Source organism: Coturnix japonica, chromosome 14, assembly GCF_001577835.2.
Source record: "Coturnix japonica isolate 7356 chromosome 14, Coturnix japonica 2.1, whole genome shotgun sequence".
In the NCBI taxonomy this organism is placed as follows: domain Eukaryota; kingdom Metazoa; phylum Chordata; class Aves; order Galliformes; family Phasianidae; genus Coturnix; species Coturnix japonica.
Genome location: NC_029529.1, coordinates 12,433,475 through 12,451,647, shown reverse-complemented (window position 1 = coordinate 12,451,647; position 18,173 = coordinate 12,433,475). Strand labels below are relative to the sequence as shown.

Below are 18,173 nucleotides of genomic sequence, written 5' to 3'. Positions count from 1 at the left end.
TATCTCTGCACTGTGATGAGTACAAGCAGTGATGGATTGACATTCTCTCTTTAAATGTTCTCCCTATGACATTCCCAAACTCCTTCTGGTTGGAAGGAGAAAGATGTATTGTATGACTGCCTCTCATCATGATGAATCTGTGATCTCCTCAATTGGTTAAAATGGGAGAAAAGAATATACAAAGTTCTTCAGGCTAAGGTGCAAATTATACATGATTGACAATGGTGTAAATGATTACAAGGAGAAAGGTTACTCTAGAAATCATTACATTGCCTGGTCAGTTTTGTACTATGTTCTGCTCTCATTACTTGGAAAAAAACGACTGGTAAAGGGGCATCACTCCAAGTACTTTTAATTAGCACGTCTGAGCTCCACATCTCCAGTCAGTCTTCCCAAGGTGCCTTTTGGGGAGCATTTCCTGACAGCTAAATGAACCAGTGAAGAGGATTTGCTGCAGGCCGCTCAATCCACTCTGCCCGGAGCAAACAGGTTGGTAAAACACGTTGTTCCAGTTCTCAGTGGTCATCAGCAAGAAGCAGCAACTGGTACTAATCAGGAAAAATCATTTCTGATTCCAGCAGCAATTCAGACTTTCTCATTACTGTATCCTTCCCTCAGTTTTCTTATTTTGTTTTCATTCCTGATTTTGCTGGTGAAAATGTTAAAAACTGCCAGGTTTTCTCTCAGCAAAACTTAATGCAAATTTTGGTAGAGCAGGGAATCCCTCATTTAAAATCTTTTTCACTTTGTCAGCTTTGAGTAACCTGTCCAAACTTGAATATTGCTCCTGAATGTCTGTAGTCACCTTTCTACCCACTGCTGTGTATATTTTGCTCTTACAGTGTTCTTAAATCTACAGGTTTTAGCTAAATTGCAGAATTGCGCACAAAGAAATGAGAAGTGGCTTACTATGATACTAAAAAGAGTAAGAACATAAAAATAAAGTATTTTGCTTATGTTGATCGCTGAATTGTTCAGTTTGATTCAAGTGGATCTGTTTTAGTCCAGTCTGGTGCTCCGTATTGGAACATGGTTGGAGGAAAATCTGCTGCAGAACTTTGTTGTTAAACATCAGTTTTGCTGTGAATAGCCTAAGAGAACTCAACTAATAATTAATCAATCCATAATAGAACTGTCTTTCTTTGGTTAATTTCAAGGTAGTGTTTCTCATTTTCATTATTTTCGTTAGAGGAAAACAACAGCAACGATTCCATTAACTTTCTTATGCGGTCTACAGCATCTTCATTTATATCCTGCCATGAAGATTTGTAAGTTACGGGCTCTAACATCGTTGTGGACTCTGAAACCTCCTTGTAGGACTTTCCATGGGCATCCCAGGCTGCTTGTCTCTGATGTGCACTCTCAGTATGAGTCCGTCAGACGTGGTGAACAGGAAATACCAAAGTATTTTAACTTTGCAAGCGATGTACTGGACAAATGGTCTGAGATTGAAAAGGTAGGCGATCGTTTGGGCAGATGAGATTCTTAGATTCATTTCAAATAGTAACTTCTTTTTCTTAAAGAAAAATCAGTTGCTAAAAACCAATTTGAACCAGGAAATGATGTGGAATCTCATTTCTTCTTGCTTCATTTTTTACAAGTATGTCTGACCCTTGGTCCTCCCTGTGTAGGTGGAAAAAGCAATGATAAGGCCCTCAAGACTGTGATTCATCATTGGAATGGTTGTGCTTATTTCTTCTGCATGCCATATTGTTAGCTGTCACATCACAAAGCAAGAGTAATGTAACAATAATACTGCATGCCAGGGAACTTTCTGCCACAAGTGTGCAACTGCCTTTCTCCAAAGTAGATGCTGCGTTTATCCAGGTGTCGTGTCACTAAAGACCTTCAGTCTTTAGTCACTTCAGTCACTCCCCTCTCCCTGAGCTCTCAGGCTTGACCAGGGATAATGCATTCTCATGCTTTATTTTCTCTTCTTCCTGTGCAGCTTCTGTTTGTGGTATTCCACAACTCCACTCAGAATATCACAAGTATTAGGTGAAGTATTTTGTGTTACTCATCACCTTCTTAAGAGAATTAATGCTCAGTGTGAAGCTTAGACAGGAATAGAATTTAGACAGTGACTTGAGTCCGGAGATGCACAGAATGATGAACACCTCAGGTTCAGAAAAGGGCAGTTTGTCAGGAATATCTGACCCATAGTGTGACCCACAGTGAGTCCTGCACTCCCTAAGGACAAAGGAAAATAATTTGCAACTTGCTCATGTGCAAGTTTGGAAACACACGAATCCTCCACGATTCACAGATACTTTTGTTTTTATAACTGCGCAATCTTGCTGAAAAAAATGGGGGTTTCTTTGGAATCCTTGTGGTTTTTAGGCTGGAAAAAGACCAACAAAATCCGCGTTTTGGTGGATAAGTGGAAATGGAGAAGAAGTAAAGTGGAACTTTCAGGAACTGGGAATCCTTTCTCGCAAAGTGGCCAACGTGTTGACCAAAGTGTGTGGACTGCAAAAAGGGGACAGAGTCTTTGTGGTCCTGCCACGAATCCCAGAATGGTGGCTGCTGAACGTGGCGTGCATTCGAGCCGGTCAGTGAGCTGAGATCAGTAAAACTGCTTCATAATGCAAATCATTTGAGAGGACACAGAATCGTTTATAAAGGAGAAGTAATGTAAATTAACAATTGAGTGAGTTGCCTGGCTACCAATTACACAGGCAGCCCTGAAGGATTTGCAGTAGGTGCCATAGAGCAGGTGGCCTGGGGCATGGAGATGGCAGAAGGCAAAGAGCTGAGGAGTCACCAGAGAGGTCCACCTTTGATTCCTTACAGGAGGGCACAGCAGCTGCATTACTCCAACATTAACTGACTTGGGAGTGTCGTGGCACATTCATCCCAGAGGTCAGTTTGGGAATAGTCACTAGTTTAGACTAGTTTAGAAAAGGATCAGATGTAAAAAATGTTATCCTAAACTAATCATATTGCTCTTCCAGGAATTGTCTTAATTCCAGGAATATCCCAATTATCAGCCAAAGACATATTATATCGACTCCAGGCTTCGAAGGCCAAGTGCATCATTACCAATGACATCCTGGCTCCTGCAGTAGACTCAGTGGCATCTGAGTGCCAGTTTCTGAAATACAAGCTGATGGTGTCCAAAGGCAGCAGGGAGGGATGGCTGAACTTCAATGACCTGTACAAGTGAGTATATATGCATGAGTGGCACTGCAGTCACGATGCAGAAAGCAGAACTGTTCTCCACAAGTGCTCATTTGTATTCATCAACTGCAAATACTCATCAAACACCACCACTAAGCCTTAGTGGCTTAGTGCAGATGGTTTACATGGTTCTGAAGCCCATGTAAAGTAATCACTGAAGTCACCAACTGTATTCTGTGTTTTACAGAAACCAGCCTGCTGACCATCCCTGCGCCAAAACAAGGCTTCAAGACTCGATGACGATCTTCTTTACCAGTGGAACCACAGGTTCTCCAAAGATGGTCGAACATTCCCAGGGCAGCCTTGGTTTTAGACCCCTGTTATGTGAAAGGTATGAAAGTTTTGAGCCTGGTTGATAATTGGAGCTGCACAGCACAACTGATGAAAAGCTCCTGAGCTACCCAGGTGTGTGGCTTCTGTCCTCCTCCCCCAGAAATCAGGTTAGAAACACTGACAGATTTCCTAATGAGTAAGATCAGCCCCAGTATTTCCATTTTCCAGTGACTACCTTCCAGTCCTTCTTTGGAGTGCTTCAAAGGACAGCCACAAGCTGGAAGCATTTTAGAGTGCAGCACCAAAGACATCATTCTGTTTGGGCTGCAAAGGTTATGTTTTGTGTGTAGATGAACAGAGTCAGAGCTGACGTTTGTTGCACAGATCAGCCTGGTCCTTCAGCAGACATGGAAGTGAAATACCTGGTGTCCAACACAGGAAAGTCACTTTACTGCAGTTCTTTCCCTTATTGTATCCAATGTTATGAATGACCTCATAACTTTACTGTATATGTTTATTTGTACAAACAGATACTTAAACCTTAGAGGTCCTCTTATCCCTGAGGTAGCTCAACAAATGAACATACTGAGAGTGCCCAGAGCCCACATATCTCATTAGCAGTGTTGGATTTGATTTTTGTTTTCTATTGGTGTTGTTGATTGTTGGGTATTTGGGTTTTTCTTAGGGGAGATGTGGGGGACAGTGACCCTTTGGTTTCATTTGCTTTCCTTTTTCTTTTAATTAAACAAAAGCTACCATTTCCTTTTTATTCTTTTAATTCTTTTTCCTGCTGTTAGATTCTGGTTGGATGTGGCTCCATCGGACACAGTGTGGGGCATTACAGACACAGGCTGGATAGTAACTTCGCTGACATCTGTATTCGATGCCTGGTCTTCAGGATCATGCGTCTTTGTCCACCAGCTCCCAAAGATTGAATCATCAGTTATCCTAAATGTAAGAAAAACTTACAGAGGTGTGGAAACCTGCAGAAAAGGAGCAGAAAATAATTTCTAACTGCAGAGGAAGATTTAAAGAGTGTTATGTCCACTGTTGCATTTAAGATGCTTTATCTTTCCATAAAGTCCTATTCACTCTTTTAATGTAAGGATGGTGAGACACTGGAACATGTTGCCCAGTGAAGCTGTGGATGCTCCCTCCCTGGAAGCACTGTGGGGCTGTGAGCAACCTGGGCTGTGGGAGGTGTCCCTGCCTACAGCAGGGGGTTGGAACGAGATGGTCTTAAAGGTCCTTTCCAACCCAAACCATTCCCCATAATGCAGACAGGCTTCTTCTGTCCATGCTTGGAGCTGTCTAGGCAGTCTGGGTTTCATGTAGACAAGAAAGACTGGAATTTTTTCCAAACATACTGTGATTCTCCACCTGCTATGCCAAGGGTAGGGGCCCCTGAAGAATGTATCTACTGCTTTTACATAAACAGGAGAGCTACATTTGGCCCCTACACTCCTGTGCACTGTACATCCAGAAGACAGCTTCTGATGTCTGAGTTTCACCTGTTGTGTTGTTGCTTCACTCATTAGACTCTCTGCAACTTCCCCATCGACACCATCGTTGGTGCTCCCACGCTGTACCGCATGCTGGTGCAAGCTGATCTCTCCAGGTGCGTCCAGAGATATTATTTACTAACTACACGTTAGTGATTTCCTAGGTCCAGCTTTTGACCCAACGTAGGGTCATAATTCAGTCTAAAACATCCTTTATGAAGAGACAGTTGTACGGGATTTGTGAGCTGATTGTAGAGAAGCCTGATGTTTTCCACTGGTAATTTGAGACTTTTCATTACTGAACATGTAAGCAAATCCCAGAGGGTATAAAACTAAACTTCTGGGAGATTCTAATTCCAGTCACCACAACAGTTATCCATGCTCTGGGAATTGCTGTCACATTAGGATAGCATTAGCATAACTGCTGGGGGCTGACAGGCTTTCTGCTCCAGCTTCTCACTGATGAACAAATGGTCGCTGCTGGTTGCTCCTCTCCTGTACTTCCTCTCTTGGGCTGCTGCAGGGGGTCAGCATGCATGCCCCTGGCTCAGCAAATTGGTCTCTGGTTAGTTATGAGCTGGTGCTTAAATCCCAGCTGATTTCAGCAAAAATTTTACTTTTTTTTCATGCATTTTTAACTCATGCTTAATTACTTGTGTATAACATTGAGCAAAGACTGATGTTCTTGCTTTATTGGGAACCAAAGAATCAGGAATCTTCTGGTTTTCCTACTTCGTGGGAAGAACTTCCTCAGTAAACAGAACTCCAGGATTATTTTACAGCATTTTGCTCATCCTCATCTAATGTGATCAATTTAAGTGTTTCTCTTTGCTTTTTGACCCCCTGTGAAGTTACAAATTCATGAACCTGAAGCACTGCCTGAGTGGAGGGGAGCCGCTGAACCCAGAAGTCATTGACCAGTGGAAAAGCAAGACAGGGCTGGACATCCATGAAGTATATGGCCAGACTGAAGCGGTAGTGTCAATATTCTATTTCAATCTTCATAATTTCCTCTTGCATAATGCTTGCTTTCTGTAACGTTGCCTATTTTTTAACGTTCCTGTGAATGTTTCAGTAACCTCCTCCACTGATCACCTCTGACAGAGTACCTCGGCATGGCCCTCCTCACAGAACCTTTTGGAAGAGGGGATTGCTGGGAGGGGATGTGCTCTAGTATTTTCTTAAATGTCCTTAAGCAAATTCCAGCTGACAGTGGCAGAAGAGAGGGCAGAGCTAAAAGCTAACAAAGATGGGCTATCAGAGAACACAAATCCTTTAGTTAATGGAATAGTATTCTTTCCAGGTATTTCTGCATCTTGCTCGTTTCTACTTTGCAGAACCAACAACCAGGATCTGAATCTTAATTCGTCACTTTGGCTTTATTCTAGAAAATACATGTAATGAATTTAATGTGAAAGTAGTGATTTTCTATGGCAAATCTTTATGTCAGCTTTTATTTCTACAGGGAATCATCTGCTCTGTTTCTAAAGGAATGAAGATCAAACCTGGATCAATGGGAAAGGCCGCTCCCCCATTTGATGTTCAGGTTTAATGACTGCTTTTTAGGGTCTTCCATAGGTAGGGGGTGGGTGTTCTTATTTCATTTGGCTTTTGCTGAAGTACATGTTGTTTTCATTCTAGATTGTGGACAAAAACGCTAATGTTCTGCCTCCTGGACAGCAGGGGGAAATTGCTGTCAGAAGCAAACCTGTAAGACCACTTGGTTTATTCACTGAATACATAGTAAGTATTTTATTCCTCACCAACAGCCATCTCCCCAGAACATCTCAGATTTAATAGTTTAAGTTACTATTTGCAATCCACTTCAAGGATAACCCTAAGAAAACTGCAGAAAGTGAGCGTGGGGATTTTTACGTCACAGGAGACAGAGGGACCATGGATGAAGACGGATATTTTTGGTTTATTGGAAGAGACGACGATATCATCATTTCTTCAGGGTCAGTTTGTTGCTCCTTTTCTAAAGCTGCTGTTACACAATGTTACTGCTGTGCTTCCGACACAATGGTCCTGGGGTGAAATGCATTACCTCTCACCTTATGAATACTTGCTTTTATTGGTAGTTTTTCTTAGACCTGCAGTATCATCTTACTCATGTAGATCAGTTTCCCCTGCAGCTCGTCTCTTTCAGCACATGAGCACAGCACAATTCTGCCTGTTTTCCACTGGCAGCAGAGGGATTTTAATCTAGTTTCAGTTTAAACTGAAATTGAAGGACACCTCTATCATAGCCAAGGAAATATTTTTATTTCAGAACTGCTTGTAACATGAAATCCTTTGTTGTTCTTCCCTTTACCAGGTATCGCATTGGGCCATTTGAGGTAGAGAGTGCCCTGATAGAACACCCAGCAGTAGCAGAAACAGCTGTTGTCAGCAGCCCAGATCCCCTCAGAGGAGAGGTAATGTGCTGCACAGTGGTGGCAGAAGCCATATGTTTGTTTACATGTATAACTATATAAATAAGTTCTTTTTGTACTGAGTAATGTATACCTGTAAGGCAAACTTCAGAGAGAGAGAAAGCGTTCAGCAGGCTCTGCAAAGACAATTCTTGTTACCCCTTCTTCTTGGCCACCTATGAGGGCATAAAGCAAATGCTCTTTTTCTGTAACAGGAGCAAACTATGCTTTCAACTTTCCCTTTGGCATACGGGTGTGCAAAAGCTGAGCACAACCATTTCACACACTGCTCTGGTTTCTCTCTTCTTCTCCCACGTCATGACTCCAAGCTCGTATCATGTCGTAACTGCTCACGGTAGCCAATGGTCTTAAAAACTAACAGTGTCAGATCACTCTTACCAACCTTGTCTTCTAGGTTGTGAAAGCATTTGTGGTCCTGTCTGATGCCTTTTCATCCAGTGATTGTGAAAGTTTAGCCCGCGACTTGCAAGAGCATGTCAAGAAAACTACTGCTCCATATAAATACCCCAGGAAGGTAAATGCTTCTGGACAAACTAAACCAGAACATTCTCAGCAACATTATTATTTGGACCTTCACTGTTCACCTGAAAGAAACAGTGATAAGGGTTCAGCCAGAGCACTGGCCAAAGAAGGTCATTGATAATGGTTTATATTATTTTTCATTACAGTGAAAAGTACAGAGTACAGTGTTTGCTTAAACCTCAGAAATGCTTCTTAGCTCTCTAAGTCAACATCACATTCCATATATAGCCAGGCACTCTCTGGTGACTTTAGGGGTAGGACATGACTGAATCCCATATTTGTCCACTGGTTCTCACAGTTACCAGGTAAGAGGAGAATGCGCTTGATGTTTCTCAGAAATATCAACACTACAAGAGAAATGTTACCAGCAATGCCTTAGTTTACACATGCAGAGCTTGTAGGAACTAAGGACCATTACTTTATGCTAATATCATCCCTTTTCATTTTGTTGTTATTCACCTCTGTCTCAGATAGCATTAGTCTTCACCTTTAGTTACAGTGCCCAGCTTGGTTAGCTGGAAGGCAGTTTCCCACCATCTGGGAAGCCAAAGAAACCTTCAGAAGATGCACTTGGTGCTGCCTTGATTTGGCTTGGACTCGATCCTCTAGGCAAGATGTGTTTACTGTGAGGGGTCTCCTTGTTTTCCATGTATGTTGAGTCTTGGAAAAGCTGCTGTGCAGAGATCGGGCTACATCATCTTCTGTCTTTTTTATGTAGGTGGAATTTGTCCGGGAGCTGCCGAAGACAATCACTGGGAAGATAAAGAGGGATGAATTAAGAGCCAAAGAGTGGGGAAAGAAGTAGCACTGTGTGGAATTTAACAGAACTTCAGTTGTTCCATTACTGCTATATTTCTCTGTTTAAATCGGCCTGGTCTGCTTTTGTTAAATGCCTGAGCATCAAAACCTGTACATAATACCAAAGTGTGATGTTTGTAAAACCTTCCAATGTCAGCACTACAGGTTCAGGTCCTGATGTGCTGCTGGGAGAACAAACCAATTATACAATTCCATTCTAGTCCTTGCTATCCAAAAGTTCATACATACCGTAGTGTCACATATCACTGCCACAAGCTCTATCTGTCTCCAGCTCTGTTTCCCTTAAAAGTCATTCATTTCTGGACCTTCCAGGTTCTCTGCCTCTTCTAAACCTGCTTTGTTTTACTACTGCACACTCAGCCAGAAGCAAAAAGCATAATTATAAGCACATGCATGTAAATATAAGCAAGTGTATAAGCAGGAATTCAGAGACCCTGGAGACGATCTCTGCTTGTCTTACCAAGTAAGTTAATATGTAGTTTGCTGTCTAAGAAGTCCTTAATGATTTTGCAGTTTGTGTTTTGAACTTTGTATTGCAGATTTGCTGGATGGTGACTTTCCTAACTCTTGGTTTGCTATTTTAGCCATTGCACTGAGCTGAAGCATTTAATAAATGACCTACAACTTCATCTTCTGTGCAGTACAAACACAGGAATAAAGCCGTAATGGAAAACAGAGCAGTAATTAAATGAGCTTGGTTTTTGTAGGAAAAGCTGCCAAAACTGCATTGGTGATCTGGATGCATCTGGGAACAAGAGTGATGGAGATACAGATGAGTATTGCTGGTTTCATGACACAGACAAGGCTTCTCTATATCTGGTGGAGTCAGCTCTTCATTTCCATCTGCCAGAGGGGAGTGTTCTGCCTGCTCTGCCTGCACCGCCTGCTCTGCCGCTTCTGGCCAATCCACCTGGAGAATCTCTTGTTTTTCACATCCATCACCAAGTTGAGTTCTGTGTGTGCTTTGGCTTCCCTGATCCCATCTCTGCAGCTATGAAGGGCGTCTGTACATGCTCTATGATGACTCCGTGACCACTCTGTGATTCTATGGCGACTCTATGGTGACTCTATTGCTCTCTAAGGTCCATATGATGGCTCTATGACACATTTGTGACAACTGACAACTCCAGGACGCCTCTGTGAGGACATTTCACAATATGAGGACTATAGGATGACTCTGTGATGACTCTCAGGCTCTCTAATAACCTTATGCCAGCTCTAGGACCACTGTTAGATGGCTCTATGATCCTAACACTAACATTAACCCTAATGACACCCACCCCAGCCACTAAACCTCACTCCCAGCGCTATTGCACATGTTCGGGGGGGGGGGGGGGTAGTGTCCACTGCGCATGCGCTGGCAGCTGCCGCAGTACCGGCATTGACCACTGGGGGGCAGCAGAGGAACGGGCTGCGCCTCCATTGGCTGCAATGGGGAGGGAGCAGAGAGTGGGAATGGATGGGGGCAGAGAGCGGGGAGGGGGGGAACAGGGCAGGGAGGGGGCAGAGGGATGAACAGGGCAGCAATGCAGGAAAAAGAGATGTGACAGCGAGGCAGACACCGAAAAGGGCAGAACAGCTGGCACAGAAAGTCAGGAGGGAAGGAACAGGACTGTGTGACTGATGGGAAAGGAAAGGAGAGGAAGAACAGGCTGGAAAAGCAAATTAATGGGGAGTGGGGACGGGACAGAGGGATAGATGGAGAATTAGGAGAGGGAGTGGGGATAGAGAACGTGCATGGTGGGAGGAAGGGACTGAGCAGGACACTGGGGAGGTGTGAGGTGCAGGGCAGGGATGGAGATCAGCACAAAACAAAGAGAGAGGGATAAAGTACAAATGGGCTGCAAAAAGAAACGGGATAGAGGCACTGAGGATCAAAGGGACAGTCAGATACAGCCAGAAGTGAGGGGAAGGTCAGCGGGACAGAGAGGGAGACTGAAAGAATAGAGAACAGAAGGAAGATGTGGGGACAGGCAGAGGAAAAGGGGGAAGGTAAACGGCCATGAAAGTGAAGGAAGCATTAGGAGAAAGAAATGCACAAAGAAAGGCAAGGATGATGGAGACACCAGGAGCGATGCACGGGTGGTGCAGTGTTGGTTGGTGCCTACAGGGCTTCGTGCTGTGTGTGTTTGAGGTGCGTGCAGCTGTGCCCAGTGTCAGCACCGAGAGGCACGAGCTCGCTGTAGGATTTTGTGGAATCACATCGAGTCACAGGGTCCGCACCGCTGGAAAAGGCCCCCAACCCAAACCCAGCAGCCCATCCCCGCGCTGCTGTTCAGCGCTGTCCCCAAGTGCCACATCCCCACGTTGCGCTGCGGGGCGGGCGCTGTGTGCTCGGTGCGCGGTGCACAAAGTGCCGGCGCTGCTCAGTGGGTGCGTGTGTCGGGGAGCGGACACACATCGAGGGGAGCGGAGCGGCCGGGGCGGAACGAGCGGCGGAGCGGAACGTGGCAGGTGGGATCCGACCGGCGGGAACGGGGCTCACTAATGCCCGGGTCCCGGCGGTGCGAGCAGCCGGTCCGACCGACCGGGACTTGGGGGGGCGGGCGGTGAGGGGAACGAGCGGCTCCCGGTGCGGACGCGCAGCCCCGCGCTCGACCGTGACCGATGCAGGAGCCCCGGGGACACCCCGGCTGCCCGGCCCGGCCCGGCGCCCCCCGGGTGATTTGGGGCAGCTGCGGGTCCTGGGTTGAGCGCTGAGTTTGTCCCCCAGCAGAGCAAACGAGGTGCCCGCACGGAGGGGGAAACGGAGGCACTCTGTGCTGGGAGCAGCAGTGACAGCAGCAGAACGAGCAACACATGCACATCAAGGGAAGTCAGCTGCAGACTGGAACCAGCTCTGTGACACGCAGGCACCCTGAAGTGATCCCACAGCAGATCACACCATTGATCACATCTTTCTTTCTGTGTTCGCAGGGTTGCCTTTGATTTGCAGAGAGGGGTGGAGGTATTCCCTGTCTTTTTGTTCTCTTTAGAGCAGCCTTTGAAGAGGGCTGGCTGTGGCTTATCTGTCTTGCAAGAGAGACAGAACAAATGAAGAGCATCTGGTGATGAGCAGGATGGTGGGGAGGGGACAGCAGTCGCCTTACCAGGCAGCACGGACAGTCTGTGTGGCTGTTAATATGAAGCTGGTTTCTGGTCCAGCTGTCAGATGTTAGAAAGGCTTTGCTAACAACTTTCTCAGACCTACAGAAGGAGCTCAGGGCACGCACAGGGTATAGTGCAGAGCATGGAGTAGATCCTATGGAGTAGGGGTAGCATGTGCTTCCTCGCCTGATGAAGGAGAGGCTGTCACTCCAGGAGGGGCACTTGACTCTTAGCAGCTGCTGGGAAGAGCATGGGAGGCCAAAGACTGCAAGCTGCTTCGTAGCCTTTATATCCTTTAACACTTCCTTCATTGCAGCAGTGTTTGTATTGAACAGGGTTTGCAGCGACTCCAAGCAGCTGGCACCCCCAAATCTGCACCCATACCTGGGACACCAGCAGACCCATGCTCACATGCCTCTTGCAGTGCTTCTGCCTCAGGCACTCACTCTGCTCGCGCTCCCAGGCCAAGCAGCACTTCTCCAGTCTCTCACCTCTCTCCCTGTGTTGCCACAGGCTCCAGCCACTTCAACCTCACCACGGCGCAGAATGATGGAGCACGAGGACTTCACCAGCTTGGCTGGGTACTGGAATTCCTCTGACAGTTACCAGTTCAGCCCTGCTAGTGTCATTGTCCCTGTGGTCTTCTCTCTCATCTTCCTCCTGGGCACAGTGGGGAACAGCCTGGTGCTGGCTGTGCTGCTGCGCAACGGCCAAGTGAAGTACAACACCACCAACCTCTTCATCCTCAACCTCAGCCTGGCTGACTTCTTCTTCATTGTCTTCTGCGTCCCTTTCCAGGCCACCATCTACTCGCTGGATGGATGGGTGTTCGGGTCCTTCCTGTGTAAAGCCGTCCACTTCTTCATCTACCTCACCATGTACGCCAGCAGCTTCACCCTGGCTACCGTCTCCGTGGACAGGTAACAGCCTAAGGATGCTCTGGGGCTGGGGAAGGACAACAGTCAGGAGAATGTGGGTAGAGTGAGAGCATGGGAAGGTCGGGACCCATCACCTTCAGGCAAATCATTCCAACCACATTGGTAATGGTCTGTGCTGCTAAAGGCAGTCTGGGGTCTGGTTTTCCCTTCCTCCAACAGCCCCCAGGCAGCACTTCCAGCTTTCCCAAGTACAGAGCCGGTGCTGCTCCTGTCTGTGCTTCCCAGACAGGTTAGTGTGCTTGAGACCCAAACTCAGCCCCACACTGTGCCAGAAACACCCACTGCTAATCATCTAACACAGCCTTGGCTACAGGGAGCAAATCTCTCCCTTGCCAGTCTGATCTGTAAAAGCCAGAGAGGGCTGAAAACAGGCCTTGACTGGGCAGGAGCCAGCACTGCATCCATCACCCGGTGCAGCTTCCTCTGATCTTGGTACTGCTAGATAATTTCTACCATGCAGTGAATATCTCTGTGGTCTCCACAGCCCTGTTTCTTTCTCTCTAGCTCAGCATATAACCCACCCCATCATACGCAGATGAGCCAGCCAGCCCATGACTATGGGAGGAAATGCAGTAGTTTTGCCCAGGACCACATCTCTAAGAGGCCATGAGATATCATGTAGAGCCACTGCTCAGGGATCTTCAGCAGAATGAAGCCCTCTTGTTCCTGGTGTTCATGTGGCCAGGCACAGCTTGACTGAACTCTTAGCTCTGGTTGCTTTGCTCTCCCCTCCAGGTACCTGGCCATCCGCTACCCACTGCGCTCCCGGGAGCTGCGAACTCCCTACAACGCGGTGGCTGCCATGGCTGTGATCTGGGGTCTCTCTGTGGTCTTTGCTGGGCCCTATCTGAGCTACTATGACCTGATCGAGTGGGAGTCCAGCTACATCTGCATGCCTGGCTGGGAGGAGTGGAGACGCAAGGTGATGGACACCAGCACGTTTGCTTTTGGCTATGTCATCCCAGTTCTGGTCATCAGCCTCTCCTACACCAGGACCATCAAGTACCTGTGGACAGCAGTGGAACCCTTGGAGGACATGTCAGAGTCCAAGAAAGCCAAGCGGAAGGTAACTAAAATGATCATCATCGTAACCATTCTTTTTTGCCTGTGCTGGCTGCCCTACCACGTAGTCATCCTCCGATACCTCTATGGAGATTTCCCTTTCAACCAGGCCACCTATGCCTTCCGCCTGCTTTCCCACTGCATGGCCTATGCCAACTCCTGCCTCAACCCCATCGTCTATGCCCTGGTATCCAAACACTTCCGTAAGGGCTTCAAAAAAGTTTTCAGCTGTCTCCTGAAGAAAAAAAAACGCAACAAGGTGCACGTGTTGCACGGAGCTCACACTGTGCCTGGCTTTGAGGCAGGCTCCACTGAAGTGTCCCAGGTGCACGAGGAAAATAACAAGTGTGAGCTGAACCCAGACTCCTCTGGTTCTTCCAAGCACCGTCACCTTTCTAAGTAGCTCCACATCATCTGCCAGCCCAGCTGCGCCATCTGCCTCAGATCACTCCCTCCCATTGAATGAGACAGGATGCTAGGAAAGGCAAGACAGAAACCTTGCTATATCCTGCTTCTGGCCTTGCTGTTCCTCTTCTTTCTGGGTACCAGTTGTCCTCCTAAGCCATCTCCCCACAACATCTTGTGTGCATGGGAAAGAATGGACCCACACTTGCTCCTGATCCACAGCTCACCTGGAGTTCAAGGATGAATGCTCCAGCTCCTCTGTTGACTCCCATCCTTCTAAGTCCTCTGCTTAGCAGCCCCACTACAATGGACATGTTTGTCATCAAATGGTCCCTTCTTTCCTCCTGTTGTCTGTTCTGGACAAAGTGTTTCTTATGGAGTGGTAAGGGAGACAGCTTTGCCCGGCCATTGCTCTTTGGATGCCCCATGGGCAGACAAGCAGCCAGCAGGCAGGGTGAGCTGGGGAGCTCAGCTATGGTTTGTCCCATCTGCACAGCTGAGACTTTGCAAAGGGGATGTGGGAAGCTCTCTCACCACGGTGCAGCAGATGTTTGTCTTCAGGGCATGCTGAGTGCCAAACATGCAGTCCTGGAGCTTCAGGGAGGAAAACTCTCATCTCCTTTTCTGGGGCTGATTAGATGTTCGTGGATGCCTTCCTGCCGTTACTTAATTACTGGAGATGGAGAAAACCTCTTTGGCTGACTGAGTTTGATCTGAAAAACAGATCTGAGAGAACCTGCAAAGCCAACAGACTCCCACAGCAGAGACTTGCATCCAAGACTGGGAATAATTTACCACTCCCTCCTTGCTGTGCTCAGTGCAGTCCAGCCAACTCTCCCTGCTAACTCACAGGCTCTCTTGCCTTTTCAACACGTGATTGCAGCCCTGCAGAGCTGCACAAACACAGGAGCAATGCACACCTTCCTTCCAGTTCTAGGACTGGATCCTGTGTGGAGCAGAACATGACTGGGCCTCCAAACTAGTTTGCTGCATTCTCAGCTCCCACGTGAAAAGGACACACAGAAAGGTGACCGTAATAACACTTAAACAGAGATCAGTGGTGGGTGCTGATGGTCTCCTGCTGCCCATCTTGCACACCCAGATCAATTCACGCTATTTTTTGAACTGCAATTACACAATCAGCAGCACATCCAGACAAAGGAAATGGAAAAACTCATTAATAGCCACCAAAGACAAAAAGGGAGAGAAACTGGTTGGGAAGGAGAATAAATCAGGAAAGTAACGAGCTCTGAGATTTCAGAGGCTGTTCCTAATGGTGGAGAACACTTTGTACAATCCAGGAGTCGCTTTATGTTCGGTTGTTTGCTCCGACTGGTTTTCACTTATTTCTCTCCTTCTTTCTAAAACTAATAAGAGTGGGCAGAACAGCTGAACCCCACCTGCCCAAAGCCACAGGGAAGTGCTGGGGAAGGCCTGCAGTGAAGGGGAGCCCCTGTGCATGGTACCCCAGAGCAAAACATGAGAAAGCAGAGAACCCAACACCTCGCCCCTCTGTGAGGACACCATGTGCCCAGACTGTCAAATCGACAATCAGAGCCCACACTGTGGCTGTGGAGATGTTTTTTGATGGAATGGGGCCATGATCTGCTGCAGCTGGAGTTGAGCAACCCAGTATACCAAGAGGCTACTTGAACTGACCCAGATGGGAGTTAATGAGGAAGTCTGGCAACAGCCAATCCAAACTGGATGCCAAGGGGAGTAATCAGGTCTCAGCTGTGTTTGTTTAGCACTATAAGAATGTACACCTTGCTGTAGGGGGGTGGGTTTTTTGTTTTCTTTTATTTTGCATAATAAAGCTGGAAGATGGATATCACTATATTAGTGCCAGTCCGTTATTCTGTCCACCTAGCTGTAGGCACTTTGGGAGCATCTCCCCATCCATTCACCCTGATTGTTGTCACTGGTGGCGACATCAGGCGTTTCCACGAGGTCCCTGTCTCCTGCTGTGAGCAGACAGTGCTGCAAGGAGCCACAGTGTCACCCACCCCAAGGGCAGTGCTGGGAGCCCACCCAATCCTGGGGGTCACCTTTGGGCTGTGCTGGGGACAGACACCTGTGGGCCAGCTGGAAATCTCCAGTTTTGCTCTGTGCTGTGATGGTTTGGGCAGACTGGCTACATGGTGTGTTTTTCTCATGTGAAAGACAGTTTGCTCTCCCCGTCCGCTACTGAATTGCTTGTAATTACCTTAATTATACCTCTCTCTCCTAATGTCAGACAGAGACCAGTACTAATTTGAGTATATTGGCTGAGATGCCCATCACCGTTTAGCGGAGTTGTTTGTACAAGAACCTCAGCAGCACCCTTAATAAGCACAGAGGGAACAGACAAGGAAGAGATGCAAGTCCTGGTGATTAAAGCAGGGGTCAATAAAGACACGAGCAGGCAGACATCACCCTTGGACATGGAGCCTGTCTTCTGTATGGGCTGCCTGCGTTCCTGGGGGCTCCAGTGTCTGCTTCTGCATCCTCTCAGCGTGCCACTTACATGAACGCTGTGATTAGAGAGCCTGGAGCATGGCTTGTATTACTATAACATGGTGTGTGCATCAGGGCAGGTGTCAAAACACTTCCAGATGCCATCAGAGAAATGAGTACCAGCCCAAGCAGAAATAAATGGTTCCATCTGCTCTTACACCAAGTTCATACTTCCCCAATGACCAAAAGTGTTCAGAAAGTAATAATTTCATTCAAATGAATAATGCTTCAAGCATTGGAATAAAGCCGTGCTGGGGATAACAGGGTTATTATTCAGCATGATGCTTCTGGGTGCACTTGGGTAGAAGAGGCAGGCTTATTTTCAGGACCCACATGCCTGCCACATACATACCTGTGTTAAAGTCAGAGCTTTCCTGTCCTGTGCACTGAGTGCTATTGTCACCTCTTCTCACGTGCCCTTTCTACTGCCCATAAGGTGTTATAAGCACACGTGGGTGCCTGCAGCAGGACGCAGGTTAGTCTGAAGGTGCCAGAGAGTGAGGATCTATGGCTGTGGGAGCAAATGGGGAATTCTTTCTAGATCTGGGGTTGTAAACTTTTGCCCAAGGTGCATCTTGCTCAGTACAAGCCCCTTTTCTCCTTCCTCACAATCAGCCATAGCCCCTGTACACCAGTGCTCTGTGGTCACTGCCTGGCTGGGGCTCTGCCCTATTGCTCAGTGAAACACCTTCAGTCACTGATTTTAACTTCATCTCCAATACCATCAAAGCAGCATGCGAGAGCTCAACCCACATCCTCCATTTCTTCCTCTGTTGCCTGGCATTCAGCACAGAAGATGAGACTCCTTCAACCCACACATGCTTCTCTTCAGCAGCCACAGGTTAATTTGGGACCTGTCAGCAATAATTAAGCTCATCACTCATGCTGGGGCCTCCAGACACAGCTCTCCTAGAAAGTCTGAGCCATGACAACCTTCCCAGCCCTACAGCCCCAACATCCATCCATTCCTTCTGGACTGGAGCTACCTGCAAAAACAGCTTGGGCTACTGCATCAATAAAAGGATCCAAGCAGAATCCATTGCTTAGTATCCATTTTGCTGGGCAGGATTCTTTCTGCATTGGGCCCACCCAGATAGAGACACAATTCAAGGGACGTTTAAACACATCCCAGCACTGGGTGCCTGAGCCCTCAGTGCAGCCCCACACGCAGGGAGCTCTGCCAGCAGCAGCTCAGCAAAGCCACGTGGCCTTTGTGCCGCAGCACAGCCTGCACAGCAGCAGTGGACAGACAAGCTGTTTGCACATTTGCTAATATTAGAACATGACACAGTTTGTTTCTAATGAAGTGTTCAACCTGGCTTTGTGGTACACAGCAAAATCCTGATGTGGTGTCCTGTGCAGCTTCCTGCCCACACCATCCTTCCTGCTCCCGCTAATGGATCCCAGCTGGCTATTGCCCAAGCCAGAAGCTAAATCTAGAACAGTCCTGATCG

The 18,173-nt window shown here is 47.3% G+C and overlaps 2 protein-coding genes across 3 annotated transcripts; both read left to right on the top strand.

The window, feature by feature from the left end:
- Positions 1 to 162: 162 nt before the first annotated feature.
- On the top strand, positions 163 to 9,408 carry LOC107321023 (acyl-coenzyme A synthetase ACSM4, mitochondrial-like). Its single transcript, XM_015877511.2, has 14 exons — positions 163 to 489; positions 1,238 to 1,456; positions 2,341 to 2,551; positions 2,955 to 3,162; positions 3,368 to 3,511; positions 4,251 to 4,407; positions 4,992 to 5,071; positions 5,807 to 5,930; positions 6,421 to 6,501; positions 6,597 to 6,698; positions 6,786 to 6,913; positions 7,273 to 7,372; positions 7,785 to 7,904; positions 8,631 to 9,408. Exons 2-14 carry the CDS (start codon positions 1,259 to 1,261, stop codon positions 8,715 to 8,717), a joined length of 1,740 nt encoding a protein of 579 aa, XP_015732997.1. The 5' UTR covers positions 163 to 489; positions 1,238 to 1,258; the 3' UTR covers positions 8,718 to 9,408.
- An 802-nt stretch (positions 9,409 to 10,210) lies between these two features.
- LOC107321024 (galanin receptor type 2-like) lies at positions 10,211 to 15,269 on the top strand. Of its 2 annotated transcripts, XM_015877513.2 has the most exons (3): positions 10,211 to 11,185; positions 12,332 to 12,738; positions 13,492 to 15,269. In XM_015877513.2, exons 2-3 carry the CDS (start codon positions 12,365 to 12,367, stop codon positions 14,219 to 14,221), a joined length of 1,104 nt encoding a protein of 367 aa, XP_015732999.1. In that variant the 5' UTR covers positions 10,211 to 11,185; positions 12,332 to 12,364; the 3' UTR covers positions 14,222 to 15,269. The 2 variants fall into 2 exon arrangements, with proteins under 2 accessions (XP_015732999.1, XP_015732998.1); XM_015877512.2 differs by lacking the exon at positions 10,211 to 11,185 and having other exon boundaries at positions 11,287 to 12,738.
- Positions 15,270 to 18,173: the final 2,904 nt, after the last annotated feature.